At 36.7% G+C, this 19986-nt stretch overlaps 1 protein-coding gene, 1 long non-coding RNA gene and 1 other non-coding gene across 3 annotated transcripts in view; 2 read left to right on the forward strand and 1 right to left on the reverse strand.

Moving 5' to 3' along the window:
- The window catches only part of LOC131307087 (uncharacterized), a 20460-nt gene extending 9844 nt beyond the window's left edge, over positions 1-10616 (reverse strand). The window contains exons 1-4 of the mRNA XM_058333505.1: positions 9813-10616; positions 5379-5770; positions 4717-4966; positions 3864-4217 (exon numbers count right to left, since the gene is read on the reverse strand). Of these exons, the coding sequence (XP_058189488.1) occupies positions 3864-4217; positions 4717-4966; positions 5379-5770; positions 9813-10436 (1620 nt within the window). The 5' untranslated portion in view covers positions 10437-10616. The remainder of the gene's footprint in view (positions 1-3863; positions 4218-4716; positions 4967-5378; positions 5771-9812) is intronic.
- Positions 1062-1169, forward strand: LOC131309061 (small nucleolar RNA snoR100). The gene has a single exon (XR_009194735.1). It is a non-coding gene; the product is annotated as a small nucleolar RNA snoR100 (small nucleolar RNA).
- A 6546-nt stretch (positions 10617-17162) lies between the features above and the next one.
- On the forward strand, positions 17163-18047 carry LOC131306411 (uncharacterized). The gene is made up of 2 exons (XR_009193856.1): positions 17163-17520; positions 17715-18047. It is a non-coding gene; the product is annotated as an uncharacterized LOC131306411 (long non-coding RNA).
- Positions 18048-19986: the final 1939 nt, after the last annotated feature.

The raw sequence follows: 19986 nt of genomic DNA on the forward strand, positions 1-19986 counted from the left end.
GTGTAAGTGAACAATGTTACTATTAAGTTCTCGACAGAGGACGGTTATGGTTGCAAAACGAAAGTATAGGGAATCACCGGTATTCGGTTGGGCCCCCATGTTCCACGTGCAGACTGCCGTATCATTTGGAGGCTATATTCAAAACAAGAGTAAATTCCTTCATAGCATGTTTCACTAACCTATAAAATTCCAATCTTGTAAAGTTTTTTTATTTTTATTTTTTGGGATAGTCAAATAGGACCGGGGAAGTCCCCATTTGCATCACAAGTATCAAACATGGAATAGCCATTGAATGAGAGGATCCTTACTCATGGAGAAACATTGTTTAAAAGGATGTAAAATTAGGACTGAAAAAATAACTCCAAGCAGAAGAATTTAGCAAGTCCTAGTGCCTGTATGTTACCCGTCACCTCCGCTAGAAAGTATTGCCCTCACAACACACCACTATCACTGCACTCATTTGGGACCGAGCCTAAGAACTCAGCACGTGTGGGTGGTGTTGGAAGTAAGGCCCCATTCTCCTCAATTTTTTGTCTAAAACTTTTTCCGGTAACTTTTTTACTTTTTGCAACTTTTTGTTGAGTTTTTCGCAAGGATGGGACCAGAGGAGGTCTAGTGGCGGCGGCTGCCACAATAATAATTTTAGAAAACGCAATTATTATATGTGAAAAAAAAATTATGATCCCCAACTTATATAGTCTCGCCACTGCTAGATTTTTTTTCTCATTTTTTATTGTATACTAGTCATAAATCTTTTTCTTCTTTTTTTCAAGAAAGGAGACCCAAAAATGTATTCTAAAACTAAATTCAATGGGCCAAAGTGAAATGATATAAATGATAATGTGTAATTAAGAAAAAAAAACTCCACATTAATTCTAACCCTAAAATAACTTAACCTAAAAAATTAAGGGAATTTAATTATAATGTCACTCCCAAAATTTATAATGCCACTCCCAAATGGGAGTGCGGTTATCAATTTTAGAAATCTATATAGGGATCTGGAGAGTGACATTATAAATTTGGAGAGTAGCATCTTTATGCATATCGATGATCTGGACTATCAATAAAGGAAGTATGGTTATGTGCACATAAATTGAATTGGGTCTCTAGGCCTGCTCTCTCAGATGCCATTTGGCTTTGATTTGGGGGCATGGTTTCACAGCAAAACACGTATAGGTGGGCTACTGTTTAAGTGGTATTCTGAGATCAGCCACTTTGTACATATTGCCAAAAGTTAGGTCTGTCTCCAATCCTCTCCCGCTCATACCCCCAATGATTGGGGACTATATGGGTTCTATTGTTGTTGTTGTTGGAGTGGCATTATCGATGCCCAAAATTAAAATTAGTTTTTTTCATACTCCATGTGTAAATGAAAAACATCATTTACTATAGTTTTATTATGTTATTTTAATTTTTTCTGGAGCCTATAACTACTAATATTGTAATGCATCTTTTTATGTTTTTAGTATACATTTCGCCACTGCTAGGGTAAAATCCTGACTCCGTTCCAGACTTTTCGTCGTAAATTTTGGGGTTAATCATCGGTCTCAAAAAGGAATCAAAAAAGTATAATAATGTGGACCGATGTTGAATTTTTTTTTATATGAGACGACACTAATGACAAAAAAGTTTGTATTTTTTTCGTCTTAAGTGAATTTTTTTTATGCTTTTGGCCATAATTTTTTACTTTATAGACTCATCCCGTAGAGACAGACAAAGAATCCAAAAGACACAATGCAAATCTAACTAAAGTTCATAAAAGACGAACATAACACACAAAATGAAGATGACAGTTAAGGAGAATTAGTTCCAATGGGGGCTACGGGACTTGAACTTGGGCTTGTCCAACCAAGGCCAAGTTTTCAACCGCTGAACCAACTCCTCATTTCTACCCTCATACAGTTCAAAGGTTCAAGTCGTATACAAATGTCCATATATTAGCACAAACAAGAATTCTACTGATGGATTGCCCACCCCCTCAAATATGAGTGTTTGTAAAAGTGTGTTTGGTTGAAGGACAAAGTTGGTAATGAAAAAGTGAAACGACAAGAAGTAACTGAAGTAACGATGGAGGGACGATGAAGAAGAAGGCATAAACAAACAAGCAGAATGAGTAGAGTAGTGCTCAAAGATGATCCAAGTAGTGTGTGGTACCTGTGTGTCACTGCGGGAGATCTAGCAAACCAAACCAGTATTGCTGCTTTGATGAACGACTTTGGAATTGGGAAAGACAGTGGTAATGGTAAACTAAAAGGACAATTATTAAAAGCATCTCCAATAACTCTATAATACACTAAAAGGACAATTATTAAAAGCATCTCCAATAACTCTGTAATCAATACACTTGTAATAAATAAAAAATAGGATGGTAAACCAAGGCACGCCATGAAAATACCAAATTACCTCTCGTAGGATTACCTTTGTAGGTTGAGTTGAAGGATATGCTCGTCATTTCGCCTTGTTTGGAAGATCTAAAAGAACGTAGGATGGCAAACCAAACCACACCGTGAAATTACCGGTTTGTCTTTGTAGTTTGTCAATTGTGGAGTTAAGATATGGGGGTATTTTAGGCATTTTAGTGTTAGGTCTTTTGCTTAGTCAAGAAGAAAATGAGGTACAAAAAAATCCTTTTTTTTCCTAATTTAAGGGATATTGTTTTTTATGGGTACAAAAAAAAATCTTTCTTTTTGCTAATTTAAGGCAAGCCAAGCTACCATATTAAAAGACAAAATTACCCTTGTAGATTTCGTCTTTCAAATTTCTTTTGGATGTCTTGAGTTGAGGTTATTTTAGGTCCTACTTTGCTTAAACAAGAAGAAAAGGTTTTTCGATGGTATTTTAGGTATTTTTGGTCCTCCTTTGCCTAGTGAAGAAGAAAAGGCTTTTTGGGAGTATTTTAGGTCCCAGTTTGCTTAGTCAAGAAGAAAATGTTTTTTCAAGGATATTTTAGGTATTTAAGGTCCTATTTTGCTTAATCAAGAAGAAAAGGTTTTTCGGGGGTATTTTAGGTTCTACTTTGCTTAGTCAAGAAGAAAATGCTTTTCATGGGTATTTTAGGTATTTTAGGCCCCTCTTTGCTTTGTTAAGAAGAAAAAGCTTTATACATCTTCTAAATCTAACCATTAGAAAGAAAGAAATCCTTCTCTCTCTCTCTCTCTCTCTCTCTCTCTCTCTCTCTCTCTCTCTCTCCTCTCCTAGATCTCCCTCGATCTCTCTCTCATCGATCCCTCTATAATTCAAACGAAGATAGATGCATCAATTTCTCAATCGTAGATTCTTACACACAAGGAAAGACGCAACTACGTGGTTGGATTCTTTTAGATTTCATAACCTTAGACTATGATTTTGTTAGAACTTCAAATCATAAGTATTTTAAGTGGTCTCTTCTTTCTGGGGTTTTCTAATTGTTTTACTTTTATGGTTTTGTCTTTTTCAACATGATAATTTGTTGTGTGCTCTTAGCAAATTGAGCTCTAATTTTGTACGATATTTGAAGAAAGTCTCTCTTGCGGCAAGGTTTTACATTTATTTTCCAATATACACGGATGAAAAAGCCTCATTATTCGAACAATTTTAGAATCTAATCCATGACATTATCTTGATTATTGTTGCTATTGTTTGAGAAAGAATTTATATTTTAAGCCAAATACCTATTTCTTTGATCTATGTTTATGCAATGTTTAATTTGTCCTGATGGAATCAGAAATACTGTTCTTTATAATTCTTTTTTTATCAAGGTTGAGCTATTTGTGACTCTCTTCAGTTTTAGTGCATATGTTGAATTAAATTACTTGCATGATATATGAAATTACAATAGCCTTAATTAATTATTTGAGTCTACAAAATTAAAAATATTTTGGTACTCCATTACCCGATAGGGATTTCCTAGCCACAAAGTGTGCTACCCTATTACAACCACGTTTCACATGAGAAAAGAGACATGAGGAAAAATTCAAAGCAATTTGGAGACAATCTAAAATAATGGTATCACAGTCAACGAAGGATCGATAGCCATTGAGAGCTTGAACAATCTGAAGTGCATCCCCCTCAACGATAATTCGAGAATAATCCCAACGTAAAGCAGTAGTAAGACCGAACCGGAATCCTAAAGCTTCAATTACACGAGGAGAGAGAGGACCCTTAAATATTTCCATTGCTGCTCCCACCAATATTGCATCTCTATTCCGAGCCACAAAACCCACACCACCATTGCCATCCTGAGAATTTAGAGCACCATCAACATTTATCTTTATGTAACCTTCCAGTGGAGACTGCCAGATTTGGGTTCAAGGAGAAGACAAGGGAGGAGCCCTGTGTTCCAATAAATCACACGCCAACCTTGAATTCTTTCCACGCCAACAGAGCTTTTTCATAAACTACTAATGGTTCCTATTGCTGTCCCTCAAACAAATCATGGTTTCTATTTTTCCAAATCGACCAGCAAATCATGGACACAAGAGCTTTCCCATCCCGACTGTCCACCTCTGAAATCTTCCCTTGTGGTAAAGACATCCACCATTGCCGAAAACTCAAATGTTTCTAACTAGAAACAGCATTTAGAGGGCCAAATTTCCACACCTTCCTTCCCTTGTGCTTGATCGTTTCAAGTTCTTTGCAACAGTGAAAACAAAATGGGTCCCTAATAACTTGTCTATGATGAAGGTTGGCAGCCACAGCTAGGGCATTATGAGAGCATTTCCAAATGAAATGACGTACCTTATTCGGGATCTGAAGCTTCCAAATGGCCTTCCAATTCACTCGATCCAATCCTCCCGAACTCGGTCCCCCCTTCACAGTGGATTTCTTAGGAAATAGAAGGGATTTTGCTACATGGTATGCTGACCGGACCGTAAATTTGCCATCATCAATGTAATGCCATACCCCCTTGTCTGGAATTCCTTGTTGACTGACTCGGATAGCCAAAATATATTGGGCATCTATAGGGCCGAAAAATTCTCTCACCAAGCTGTCATTCCATTCGTGAAGTTCCTTATCATTAAGATCAGATACTTTTTATGGTAAAGGGGCTAAATGTGATCCCACAGGAGGTGTGCTTAGGACCTTGAAGGATAGGGCTCGGGGTAACCACGGTTCCGACCACAGATTTATAGCTTTGCCATCGCAAACCACGCCAAAGAACTTCACGCCCTGCTATAATACTGCGCCAAGCCCACGAGGCCGTTCCTGGACATTGAGCTTCCCAAAAAGAAAAACGGGGAAAATACTTACCCCGAAAAACCTTTTAGAAGAGCGATGGTGGGCCTGTGACCAAGCGCCACCCTTGCTTGGCAAGAAATGCTAGATTGAAAGCGTGTAGGTCACGGAACCCCATTCCACCCATGGATTTGGTGTCACACAACGTATCCCAACTGACCTACTGAAGTTTTCTCTCCCCCTTCTTGCTGCCCCACCAAAATCTGCTCATGGATTTACACAGTTGCCGGCAAAGCCCTTTCGGTAGGAGGAAACACTGCATAACATAGTTGGGCATGGTCATTACCACTGATTTAAGAACTTCCCTACCCGCATTATTAAGTCTTGCCTCCGACCAGCCCTTTAACTTTGTGCCCACGCAATCCGTAACATATGAGAATACAGCCCTCTTGGATTTTCCAATGATTGACGGTAGCCCCAAATATTTGCTCCCTCCAGTCTCGAGTCTGATATTCATCACATTTGCAATCTCAATCTTGACAATGTGAGGCATGTTCGGGCTAAAGAAGAAAGAGGATTTGTCCCGATTAACCATCTGACTCGATGCTTGTTCATACTTGTTAAGGATCCCATTAATAGTCTAGCAGCTGTCTAGAGTGGCTTCCCCAAAAACAATCGTGATGGCTACAAAGTTAACATGAAGTGATCTAATGATTGTAGAGGTTATAATGAAACTTTGTGGGCCTAATGAAACTTTTTTTCTAGGCATAAAAAGAAACCACTTTATTTTATAATATAAATTAGTGCTTGCTCGTGCCTACGACATTACGCACCCTAGTTAGAATTATCCGTGCCTATGGCACTTGCTAACTAGTGGCTAAAACACTAAATCAATTTATTAGTGTGTAGTATGTGATTCTCTTCTTAGTGACACGAAAGAGAATTTTCCGTGCTTACAGCACTCCCCCAACTAAACTTTTAAGCTAGCTACAAAGAACTATCAATTTGCTTATGGAATCCCTTAAAATACCAAGTAAAAAAGTTAAAATAGCATTACTATGGATCCCCCACAACATACATTAAACTCATTTGCAAAAATGAAAGAACATATTATAACCCAGAAATCAAATATCTCAATGTAACTTCAATCACTAATAGTTATCAAACGCCATAAACTAACCATATAAAGAGCAAAAAAAAAATTAGTTCGGACTGTGAGAAAAAAACAAGCTATCGAAAAAAACTGCAGAGAACTCAGGTTTTGGTTGAAATACCTTAGGGTAAGCGATCACCAGAGGCATAGTGCTTGCCCGTGCCTACGGCACTACCCACTCCGATTGGAATTGGTTCAATTTGCTAAAAATTATGTACCCATTGAGTTACTATTCTGAAGTTCAATTTCTGCCAAGACTTGCATCAATTTTTACCCATGTAGGTATGGGCAACCCGATGATAACAGAAAAAAGAAGGGAGAAAAAGAAAAAGAATGGTCTGAAAACACATAGACCTGGGCACAGATTACACTATTAAACTATCATTCAAAATGGAAAGTCAAAAGGAGTCAAAATAATAAAACTCGATTATGTGTAATATTTAACAACACACCCACCTAGTCGCACCACAAAAATTCACCCAAATTTCTTGTACACTTGGAACAGACACAATTCCACCTGGAACAGCAGCTAGATTGAAATTTAAACACTACTTGCACCCTGGAAAGAAACAGACACCAAAAACTCTCAAAAAAGATTTCAAAGGAATGTTTCACACTGCTTTCAAAAAATGGTATCTTTGTTAGACCCATTACCTTTGTTTTCACGAAGCTTTCTTGGCCTAGTTTTCATGCAGCTTTCTTCAACCAGTTTCGCCGGAATAAATCAAAAATTCCAAAGGAATATATATATATTTTTATTATTGAAAGGAATGTTTCTTGGCCTAACTTTTGACGGGATTTATAGACCTCGATGGGGATTCGAAAGATAACAGGAGCAAGAGAGGGGGGTGGGGGGACCCAAACGACAGGAACTGAAATTTTATTTATTTTTATTATGCCAACGACAGAAGCTGGGTAAAAAGAAGATATGACACTTTCTTAAGAGAGTTGGAGAGCACACATCAATCCTTGGATCAAATAAATCTAAGCCGTTGTAATAACTTGTCTCCACATCCTTCTGTTTCATAATGGAGAAGATTATATGTTTGTGGGCCCAAGGAAACTCCTCTTTTGTTTTTTTCCTAGGCAGAAAAAGAACCTATTTGAAGTGTTGCTGCAGCAACAATTGCTACAAAACGTTTGAGGGTTTGAATCTTCGACTTACCCAAAAAACAAAAAAAACCTTGGAGGGTTTCAAAATGAAAAATTGCTATTTTACACAAACTTTGTGTCTAAGAAACATATCAGTTCATCTTCTCCGTAATAGAACATAGACCTCCCTTTTCTCATTCCAAATTCAAGCAAAATTTGTGTTTCAATTAATAAATTTAGCAGAAAATTGGTTTAACATCCAAAAGTAGGCACCTAATGAGAGTTTAGTCTAGGCTAAATTTTAATAATATCTGGGGTCCATTGATGTAAAACTGTTACAGTGGAAGGTCCTTGAATGGACAAAAATACCCCGTCCCTCCTTTCCCGCGCACGCTCAGCGTCCCGCCCTTCTCTCTCTTCTCTCACGCGCGAGCGGAGCATGGCAGCATGGGTACGACTCATGGTAGGCTGATTCTTTTGCAAATGGGATTAATTGGGCCCCACGTGTGAACATGTGGTCAGCTACTTTCTCCTAGGCCTTCTTTAAAGGCTGGTGTAAGATGAGTTTTCTCTTTCCCCTCTTTACCTTCGGCAGGAAGAATGAAAGTTACGAACGTTATGAAGAATTACATTCGACGATGATCTATTAATCGGAATGTTCAAAAATTCATCTACAAACAAGCCCACCATTTACCCAAAAAAAAAAAAAAAAACAAGGCCTACCCAACAACACAATGACTATAACTCCTGAATTAATTCTTATGTTGGGTGAGAAGTAATCGAACGACACAAGAATTGGCCCGATACCTCCCATTTGAGAGTGAGTTACCCTTGAACTATACTTCAAGAAAGAATCCTCTTAATAGGGCGGTTAACTGGGCTATGGCAGTTGGTTATGCCATTTTGTTTTATAATAAGGTATCGAAATCTTCGTTACATTCAACTTCATATTTCAAAGAGAACGCCTAATACAGGTCTTGTCTTTGGTACTATTTCTTAAATGGAAGAGAAAAGATTGACTATAGACCTACCTTAGCCATTGGAGCATTAAGGCTCCGTTGTAAACTTTTGTCTAAAACTTTTTTTTGGTACTTTTTTTATTTTTCATAACTTTTTGTTGAGTTTTTCATTGTAATTTTTGGGGTTAATTATTTGTCTCGACAAGAGGAATAAAAAAACTATACTCCAATAATATGGGCCGATGTTGAAAAAAAAAATCATCATAATAAGACGACACTTTAGACAAAAAAAAAATATTTTTTCTGTCTTCAGTGATTTTTTTTTTTTGCTTCTAGTAATAATTTTGTACTTTTTAAACTCTGGTCATTATAGATTGGTAAGTAGTCATTATCCTGGGTGATCACTCCAATGGACAAGCTAAATTTATTAATTGAAACACAAATTTTGCTTGAATTTGGAACAAGGACAAGCTCTGCTTAGTGGCATGCGGGCATGATGCTCAATCAGATATTCAGACCATACGATAATACCATTGCCACAGTAGTCTCTCCAAATTACTAGACAAAACCACAAAAGGGTCTCACAAAACCACAAAAAAGGAAAGGAAAGAATACCAATAGGTCTTACATCAGCTGCGGATATAGAATATCAATGCTAATAAAGCAAGTTTGCATTGTTGAACTAGAACATAGGCTTATAGGCAAACACCAGAGCTTCTTCCTCTCTGCTGGCATAGAGACAATCAGACAACGCTATTTTACCTCAGGTTTCTTGCTTCGCCCCCTTGCGCACAAAAGCATCAGTCAACGCAGATCTTGACACCAACGAAGCCACCAAGAGACGCAAAGTCTGCAATATGTATGTATCAGCAGAGAGTGAAATTGAAACTACTACAGTCAGCAAACTACTACACCAAGCCACAGTTACAGGGTCAAACTTCAAGCACAACTTTAGGAGTTAAAGCGCTGTGGTGCAAGGCAATGAATTCTGTTTAGTGTGCCAGGTTTTTGCAAATTTCTAAGAATGTTGATAGAAAAAAACCTGTTGCACGAAATCATCAAAATGTATGAACAGCGTCTGATTCTTGAGACACGAGTAGGGGTACAACATACGTGTAACATTTTACTACAACATTCACCTTGAAAGCCTATTGAGTACCAAAAACGTTGTGAAATTTCTGACTGGTCGAAAGCATATTGCTGCAGAACTATGTATGCAATGATGTGAATCTCATGTTATGCATGAAATAGTCCATGGTACCTCGTAAACAATATCAAACTTAAAAAATAAAGAAATCCAATAAGAAACGTGAATATTTCACAGTGTCCCTTTGTCCTCAATGAGAATGAGATTAATCCCACACTTGCACATACACTAAGGGCTGTACCCTACACCCTTATCTGAGTCCATGTAACATCTGTTATAATTTGGCAGCAGTTAACTTATGGCTTACCTCCTCCTTACCCATATTCACCTCCAATTTCTGAATGTCGCTGAGAGGTACCTTTAATCTGTTGATAAGAAATATGCCTGAGATTGGAGATAAAGGTGCTATTGATAAACTATCCGTCACCATGAACATAGACGGTCCTTTCACTAGTCCGCCACCAATTTTAACTTCCTGCAGAGGGGACTCTAAACTTTTACTACGGCATTCGTTCTTGACCAGGGAAGAAAGAGTCTCACGTGACAGGTTTACAGCTTTTTCAATACCAATTAGTTTGTTGCCATAAGAGGAACCAGGGGCTAGTTTTGGATTGAGTAGAATTGCCTTCATCTCCTCTGATTTGAAGAACTTGTTGACATCAAAATCTTGGACACTCTTGTATAAATTGCCCATGCATCCCTTGAAGGACAAATATGGAAATTCTTTAAAGATGTAACCGATTGGGAATGAGAGGAAACTGCATAGGAGATCAACAAAATTCTCTTCAACTTCTGCGTACAGCGCCCTATTGTTCGATCTGTTTATGATAAGCTTCAAGTTTATCTTTTCATCCTCGTTTCTGGTGTCTGCATCTCTTTGAGATAGATTTGTCATCCTCGGTCCATACTGTCCATGATTAACCATGGGCATTGGCTTACTGAAGGGAGGTTCTAATATGAAGTCAGAAAAAGGTGTCCTTGACGCTAATGAACACTTGAGCAATTTCAGAACCTGAGAGAGAAAGCGAGAATGCTTAGAAAAATACAACGTAATTACATAACTTTGTATCTAAGACGTATGGGTATGGATACAAACAAGTAGTTCCAAAGAAATGAGGGCACAGAGTTCCAGACAAGGCTGGGGTCGTGGCAAAAGCATACACACACACACATGTATGTATATGTATGTATGTAAATATGTGGATTTGATAGGTATTGAGCTGTTAATTGTATGCACATTGTATTTGGAAACATGGTACATCATAGCTTTCCACATATGGAATGTAGAACAAAAAATGATTTCGTTAATTACCTCAACCTTTCCTACGTTCAGCATTCTCTCTTCGATTTTGCTCCCATCTAATGCTCCAAAATTGCTAAGCAGAGACAAGCCAGCCATGGTAGACATAGGCAACTAGGCCTGTCAATGGACCGGATCCGATCCGAAAAATCCGATCCGGATCTGGATCCGAATCCGATAACATCGATCCGATAATCCGAATCCGGTAATTCAATACGGATCCGGATCGGATTAAATCCGTTATCAATCCGAATCCGAACTTTATTTTTTTTTTAAATTTTAATTTTTTTTAAAAAAATAGTAAAATTTTTATTTTGAAAAAAAAAATGTTTAAGAAGTTGTATTTTTATTTTTATTTTCTATTTAAATTTTTTTTTTTTGAGAAAAATATTTTTTTTTGCTAAAATTTTTGAAGTAAAAAAAGTTTCCGGATCGGATTCGGATTTTCGGATCGGATCCGGATTTTTCGGATTCGGATCCGGATTACTACTATCAGATTTGAGTCTTATCGGATCGGGATCGGATTGTGTCTTATCGGATCCGGATCTGGATCTGTTGGATCCGAATCGGATCCGGCCCATTGACAGACCTATAGGCAACACTTGAAAGTCATCGGTTACCATGAAACGCACAGTTGGGTTTATAAATCCACTTCCACCTTGAGGAACTGGGTCTAACAGATTTACCTCGTATGTTAAGGATTTTCCGCACTGGCAATGAGTTAGGTAGTAGCTCACAATATTACAATACGAACCGCGGCACATATAATACTTGCTTTCGTCACATCCTACCAAATCTACCTTTAGGTTCCTACAGTAGACATCAGTTGCACATCAAGGGCGTGAATTCTATATTATGCGTGAATTCTACAAATATGTGTGAATTTTGTAAAGATCGCATCCTCTTTCAATAATATATGGGTATGTATTTGTGTATGGGAAGGGAAAGAGATATTTGGGAATTTTTTTTACTTGAGATGGTGTGAATTATGTCTTTTTGAATTGTGAATTCTTAATTTAGAGATGTGAGTTTTGTAGACGGGGTATGAATTGTGTAATTAGATGGGTGTGAATTGTACAGATGAGTTGTGAATTCTGCATTTAGGGGTGAATTCCGGAAAATGAGTGAATTCTTGAAAGCGATGTGAATTCTGGGGGTATGAATAGTACATGTGGGGCATGAATTCTGCAAAAAAATACGGGGGTGTAAATTCTGTAAAGGTGTGAATTTTACAAAGGGATGTGAATTCTAGGAGGTGTGAATTTTTGGAGGTGTGAATTCTGGGATGTGTGAATTCTTGGGGTGTGAATTCTCAAGGGGTGAGAATTCTGTGAGGTGAATTCTTGGGGTATGAAAAGTGATAGGAACAAAATAGTAAAAGTATCTTTAAAAAGGATCTAGATGGGATAGCACTTTAAAAAATGGTTTGCATGGAACCCTATGTAAAATTTGGGATGGGCCAAGAATTTCCTGTATTTACAATACCCTTTCACACTTGGTATTCATAGTGCAGGCTGTGCAGCCCAAACCCAACTCATGCGAAATTACTTTCCTATCCTTGCTTAAACCAACTAACAACCAAACAACCTTCTCTTCGTTTTTTACTTTATTATAAAAAGGGCTGAAAATTATGCTGTTGTGCTCTCTGCTATTGGTTCCTGTATATTTTCAATCCTCATGATAATTCTAGCTTTTGTTCTGATTCGAGGTCTTTACCAACACTTTATTGATGTTAGAGTTTGCAATTTTTTTATATCTGTTATGGGATTCACTGTTTTTTTTTTGGTTTGCTTTGTGAAGTTTGTGTTTTTTTTTTTTATTATTGATCTCAATACACCTTATTTTTTTGAAAAGTGGTTGAGTGTTTTTTTTTTTTTTGGTTGAATAATTTTTTTTCAAACGTATTTTTTGATGTTGTGATTGCTTTCTTCAAAATTGGTCTGATCCAAAAAATATTTATCCGGAAAATAAATCAGTTTTGCATAAGGGAAAAAATGAAAATATATACTATAAATCCAATCCTATCCCATGTGAAAGATATTAACAATTCCATAATCTAATCTCATCTCAAACAAATATACTCATTACCAATCACAATCCTAATCTCATCTTCTTACGAATCTCATCCATATATATCTCCGTTATCAAACGGGGCCTTGGTGTACACAAAATGGTATACCCATGGTTTTAGTGGTTTTGTTTGACACGTCCATTCTTGCAAACTTTATACTCTTTTGTAGTTACGTTTGTTGTTCGTCTTTTTTTGAATTTTTCATAATCATTCAACTTAATGAAAGAAGTCTAAAAAGTACAAAATTATGATCAGAAGTAAAAAAAAAGTTCACTAAAGACAATGTTTTTTGGTCTAAAGTGTCGTTTTATTATTTGAGTTTTTTTAACATCAGCCCATATTATTATACTTTTTTATTCATCTTGTCAAGACAAATGATTAATCCCAAAAATTACAACGAAAAACTCAACAAAAAGTTATGAAAAATAAAAAAAGTACCAACAAAAATTTTAGACAAAAAGTTTACAAGAACGGAGCCTTAATGCTCCAATGACTAAGGTAGGTCTATGGTCCATCTTTTCTGGTCCATCTTTTCTCTTCCATTTACGAAATACCAAAGAGGCAAAGACGAGAATTGTATTAGGCGTTCACTTTGAAATATGAAGCTTGAATGTATCGAAGACTTCGATACCTTATTATAAAACAAAATGTCATTCAAATTCATTAGCCTAGTCCTGTATAAACTGAATTCGTGAATGTGGTTAAATTACAATTTAAATAACGAGATTTTCACACAAAATTTTCCAATTTCACTCTCCGATTGTAAGATATACTACGTAACACATTACTAGGCTAAAAGGCGTGGTGGAAAGCATTTTGTTGAGGCGCATGGTTCTTCATTTTGATGAGGCTAGCTGTCATTTTATAGGAAACTTGCGTAATCATCGAGGAAGAAAACGTAGATTCAAGTCAAATCAAGTGTAAGTTAATGAATTGGTTTGGTCTTTCGATAAAAAATAATAAAATGAAGTGTAAGTTAAATAATGTCCTTTGGCAGAAGGACATGTGATGAAAGTTGGTAAAAAAGAAGGAAAGCCAAGCAGAAACTAAAAGTATAATACTTGAACACTCCCATTTCTAGTATAACCAGATCTCTTACTCAAAATAATGACACTCAAAGTTGTTGTTCTCTAGTCTCTACCAATATAAGCGATTGCCTGGGCTATAATCCTCCTATCTTTTAAAAATGGACTATTTTTCCAGTTCTGGGGTCAGCCCACCTGCTGCGCCTCGAGTAGGCTTATAAAATTGGTCAATTATGGACACCATTTTTACTAATTCTGCGGTCTGCCCACCTGCTGTCTCCCGTGGCTCTGCTTGATGCTCGCTTGGCTCACATCCCGGGTCTTGTGCTTGGAGTAACCTAGAATCGAACACCAAATATGAACAACTCGTCCACAGGCAAAACAAGAGCTATGAAAGTAAGAAAGCAATTTACATTGGTGGTTAAACTCAACAATGTTAGTGAAACAGAATGGAGCAGTAAACAATAACTGCAGATCCCTAGAACAAGTACATGGCTCTAAAGACCTGCAATTGAAGAAATCCAAACTTAAACTCATAAAATTAATCACTAGGGAAAAAAAAATCGTGCCTGTTGTTCGTACGTCTGCTTCAACCTTCAGACTTAAAACAACACCCAAATAAGTTTGATTGGAAAGTTATACCACCCAGTTCATTTATACTCCAGCACATTCTAAATGGGGATGATATTCCATTCTATACAGAGCTCATTGGCATTAATACATGAACATATGAACGCATAAAACCATATAAATATAGCCTGAGTAATTAAGAAACGACAAAATTGCAAGTTACCGGACCGACGACCAAACTATACCGATAGAAAAAGGAAGCAAAAATTATTGTTCTAGAGTTGTAGTTAGTGAAGAGACCAACATGATGTTTGTTCAATTTTACTTTTCTCAATACAATAAGAGCAAGCAACTGAGCAGGAAAGTAAAACTCAACAAGAGTAAAGGTTAGTTCATTTTTCAAATGGGAAATTTGTAGAAACTTGTTCCAGCTCTTGATTGTTACACTGAACCTAATAGTAGTAACTAATGTTAAAGAGAAAATTGGTTGTTATTGCATTGACACGCTTTACCGACTACAAATACAAATAAATTTGATGCAAACACTAAACACTAGTACTAACAGAAAACGAAAAGCAAACAAAAAATAGACAAAAATAGCACCCCTCAAGTATAAAATACAGGTAGTATCAAAAGCAACGCGTAAGGTAATTTGCGTATATACCTGTTATTTTCTACTAGCTGGGTAGGTACTTGATGCAATTAACGCCATCTTCCGGAAAAAAGAGTGGCATATATGCATGAGTAACATGAATTGCATACATTTACTAATTTATCAAATACACTGGCTTATGAATACTGCTCTCATAATAATAAAAATTTAGAACCGCCGTAGGAATCAATTCGAAAATTTGGAAAAAGGAATGGGGCAGTGATACAAACATAAATGCATCTTCGTCTCCAACTGTAAACGTATAGGGTACCTTGACTTGCATCGATCTCCCTCTCTAGTTCAGTTGATATCACGTTTATAAATTGCTCCGAATGCTTGACCGCCTTCATTCGTTGCAAAAAGGAAATTTTCTTCTGCTTCACTTCAGTTGCCATTGCCATCAAAAGGTTCTTTTTCTCCTTCCCCTGTAGAAAAAGAAAAAAAGGAAAAATATCACCACGATCAGACAGGAACCTAAGATCCGAACAGATTTTTATAGCCTCTAGTCTCTGTTGTCAAACAATATTGATATAAAAATTAAATCTGATTTGAGAGATGGCATACATGAATAGCAAATGAATACATGAAGCACACCAGCAGTTCTATTTATTGTATGTATTTTCTTCCCTCTTATTTTTTTTCATATCACAGTACACGGTTCGATTATATTTTTTAGCCATTCTAGGGCTTTTTTTGAACTTATAATTGTAACCATTGTATCGGTTAATTGTTTGAATTATTTTTATTCATCTAGAGTAGGTGAGTAACATGTAGAAGCAAGGGAAAAAGAGAAGGAAAAAGAAAAAGAAAAAAACTCAAGGAACTACGAACTAGTTACCATTCTATAAAGCGGACAGGGCCGACCCTTGGGCAAGGCTCAAGAGGCCCAAGCCTTGGGCCTCAAAAAACATCCCAAAAAAGGGGCACCCATAATATTTTTGCTAGTTAGGTTTAGTAGGAGTCTCTTTCAGTTCAATCTGACTGGTCCAATACCTTTAGAGGGCCCAAAATCTATTAATTCATTGAGCCCAAGAACTTTTTAAAGGCCAATTTGTTGGCTTTTTGGGTGGGTTCCTTGACCAAAATTCACCCTTTTGCACGTAGGCGCAGTACCGAAAACAGATTACCACTTTTTACTTAACCGTTCAAGACAAAACTTTACTCTCTTTTCTTCCTCCTCAAATCAGAAACTGAAACCCTTTTGCACGCAGCACTACTCCACTCCTGGACTCCCATGGAACCACAGTGATTGAAGTTTTAGACCACGCAGCATATATAAAATACTCCTGTAGGTTTCTTAAATTTCTCCCCAAATATGGGTTTGTGTGTAATGGGACCACGGTGATTGACTCCCCAAATCAAATTATCCCTTTTTTACCTTGTATGTTTCTTAAATTTGATTTTTAAAATATTGTATCACTGCATATGTATCATCTATATGTGTTTGTGTGTAATACACTATGTATCGAATATTGTGTAGATATATTAAAATAATCTTGTTTTGATATTGATGGATTACTTAATATAAGCTTGAATTCATTATTCATGTGGTGTTTTAGAAACTTAGAGTATTATAATCAGTTAGTTATAGGGAATGAAACTTGTAGCATTTTAATTAGGAAGTATACGCATACATTACGTGTTATAATGCCTCTTTCTTTCTTCTTTTTTTTTTTCCTCACATGCCTCCTAGAAGTTACCCATCTGGGTGTGAAAAAAGAAAAAAAAAAGCAAAAGATAAAAGCATTAATCAATTCTAAAAAAAAGGGGGCTATTAATAAATTCTTTTCAAGTACCAAAAAAGTAAAAAGAGTAATATTCAAGTGATGGTCATGCGTTCTTGTTAATTGTGATGATATATATTTTATAGTCACGAGATATCGTGAGGTAGTGTTTGTTTGCCATTTTAGATAATGTTCGTATTTTGTGTTCTTGTTATATAATGAAGCGGAGTATTTTCTGTAGTCTTTCCTTTTTATATTGTGACTGTTTGTTAAATTTTTTTTTTTGGTAAAAACTATCTAGTTAGGGCCCAATTTTTAGAATTGGCCTAGGGCCTCCAAAACCTTGGGTCCGGCTCTGAAAGCGGATGCTTGAATTGTGTAAAATCATCATCTACAAACATCCATTCTTCCACCTTGGGATAACCCGGAATAAAGTGCTCAGAAACCATTGCAAAGATCTCTCTTAGTCCACCCTGAGATGTGTTCTCCTCCTCACCCGTCAGTGCTGCTGCCACTCGGATTGACATAAGAGTGTCAATTGGAGTATTTGAGAAGGAGTATGTAACACAATAGCCCCACAACCTCTATCAACCGAGGAGGAAGCTGATCCTACACCCTCAAAAAGAATTTATAAGTCGTCATCAAAGAAAAACATAGCAAGAACATCTCCCAGGTCTTACCCAAACCGGTACGAAATTAAAAATTTGAGTAAAAACCTTTGAAAATCCATCTCCATATCAAATTGATTTTGGTACCTCTGTGCAATCAAAAGCTGTTTTAAAACCCATAAGAACGAATATTTTTTTTTATAATAATTATGCTGTGACTTTCCTTTGCTTATTGTGTATTTGATTCCGCAATGGTTAGAGAAGAAGACAGGCAAATCCATTGGAAGAAGGTGCCTACTAGGTGTTCGACTGATGCCCAACAAAGGATGAAGACGTTGGAGGCTGCAAGGGCATCCAAGCGTAGTCAATTTTTCCTTCGTTGATGATGTGGAAAGGGGGTAGAGCTCCCTTCCTCAGATTTGTTTCCTTTGTTAACTGATGTGGCTTAATATATTTGTAGGATTTTTTTTTTTTTTTGAACCGCATATATGTAGGATATGGATGTTATGAAATTGTGTCATTTGAACACTCTAGAGTCTAGACATATCTTCGATTTGAACATGGTTTTATGATAAAGTGTTGTTAACTTGCCCTGATAAACCGTGATCTTTCTTGTTTTTTTTTTTTTTTGGTGTGTTTTTAGCTCAAAAGATTGGAAGCTTCACAATATCCAAGCACACATAGGGAAAGTGCGGCCAAATCGAATCTCTTAAGGATACAAATCTAGTAAAGGAAAACTCTTTTGATTTAGAATTTAATTCTCACAGCAATAATGTCAATGGATTTACTATTGTCCTTTTTTTTGGTAATATATTAGTATTTTTCCGTCATTTCGTAATTTTTTTCCGTTCGGTTTGGTGGAGATGAATATGGTGCTAAACGACAACAATTAATTGGTTAAAGTGTTTTAGAGAATAATGTTTGTAATGGTCTTATTTGGATCTTAAGTAATTTTTAAAATTAGATTTATTCTTCCTTTAGTTTCTCCAACAAAACAGACGTACCTTGAGATGAGAAAGAATACTTAGACGGAGAAGGCTTGGAAATCAATATCAGAAATCAGCTTGGAAATCGATAGGCTTGCAGGGCAGGTAAAAAGTCACTACCTTAAGCAAACTGAGATTGAGTTTGTGTTTGTGTTTGAGTAATAGTAATAAGTTTGAGGGTTTGTTGGAATTAGTTAGGTGTCGGCTCTTGAATCAGTAGTCTCTAAAGGTGGGAAGGTTGCCGATAAGGATGTGTTGAATCTGATTGAGCTGTTATTGAATGAACTGCTTAAATTGGATACGATAATAACAGCTGATGGTGATTTGAAATTCCAGAGGAAAATGCAGGTAGTGTTTTATTTCGTACTAGTGCTTGCCCGTGTCTACAACACTAGGCATCCGGTTGGAATTGCCCGTGCCTACGGCACTTGCTAGTGGCTCAAACACTAAATTGATTCATTAATGTGTAATATGTGATTCTCTTTTTGGTGGCATGAAAGAAAATTACCCATGCTTATGGCACAAAGAGACAACTAGGATAAATTTTGAATTCCGATTATTTTTTCCTCGCTTTTCCTCTCTCTCTCTCTCTCTCTGAACAGAAGAAAACGGAAAGGGGATGAGGATAAAAAAAAAAAAGCATGAATGGGGATGACAGTTGTGTGATTTATGTGAAAATCATGGGCATTTAACCAAGAAGTGGAAAGATGCATTACAGCCTTTGGATCAAATGAATCTGAGCCGTTCCAACAACTTATCCCCACACCCTTGTGTTTTATTATATAGATTGGCGCGTGAATTTTAGGTTTTGATTCAGATAAGAAAGAGTGAGACCCGGAAACAGACACCACATGGGCACATAATTTTGTAATATTAGAACACGGATACGCTTGGGACACATTGAGATTTGAGGCTAGAAATTGCATATTACAAATTCGTCTAAAAGAGCAATTATCATTGCTACGAAGTGAGAGCTAACAAACAGAAATATGGATTGTTTAGTATGCAATCCAAGGTTTATTCTGTTTAGATGGTGTCGGCCTTTTTAAAAATACATTCAATTCTTTGTAACCAGTTTAATGGTTGTTGTCTACGTGTTCTTAAGAGACTCATATATATCGCTACAATTCACAAATACTGGTTTTTGTTGTATACTGCAAGGGCTTTCTTTTCCGTCAACGGTACTTTCTCAAATGTGTTTCAACTGAAACAGATGATTTTAAAAATTGGAGGTTGAGGCCAGAATACTTTGCTCTCTAATTTTCCCATCGTTTAGTGCTCTTCTCTTACATTTTGCTCTCTAACTACCACCGACCGTACTCAGTTTTTAAAGCTCTGTCTTCAGGCACGCGAGTCCAGTATGTATTTATGTGTTCTGATCATTCGAGCTGTGCCTTCAGGCACGGGCATGCACTAGTACTTAATTATTACAAGACGTCGACATTTTCAATGCCAATAGTTATCTGATAGCAGCGTCATTTGCACATGCTTTCAGGCCAATTAAATCTATCTAATCTACCAGTGGAAATTTGGTATGAATTCCTA

Source organism: Rhododendron vialii, chromosome 11a (assembly GCF_030253575.1).
Source record: "Rhododendron vialii isolate Sample 1 chromosome 11a, ASM3025357v1".
Taxonomy (NCBI): domain Eukaryota; kingdom Viridiplantae; phylum Streptophyta; class Magnoliopsida; order Ericales; family Ericaceae; genus Rhododendron; species Rhododendron vialii.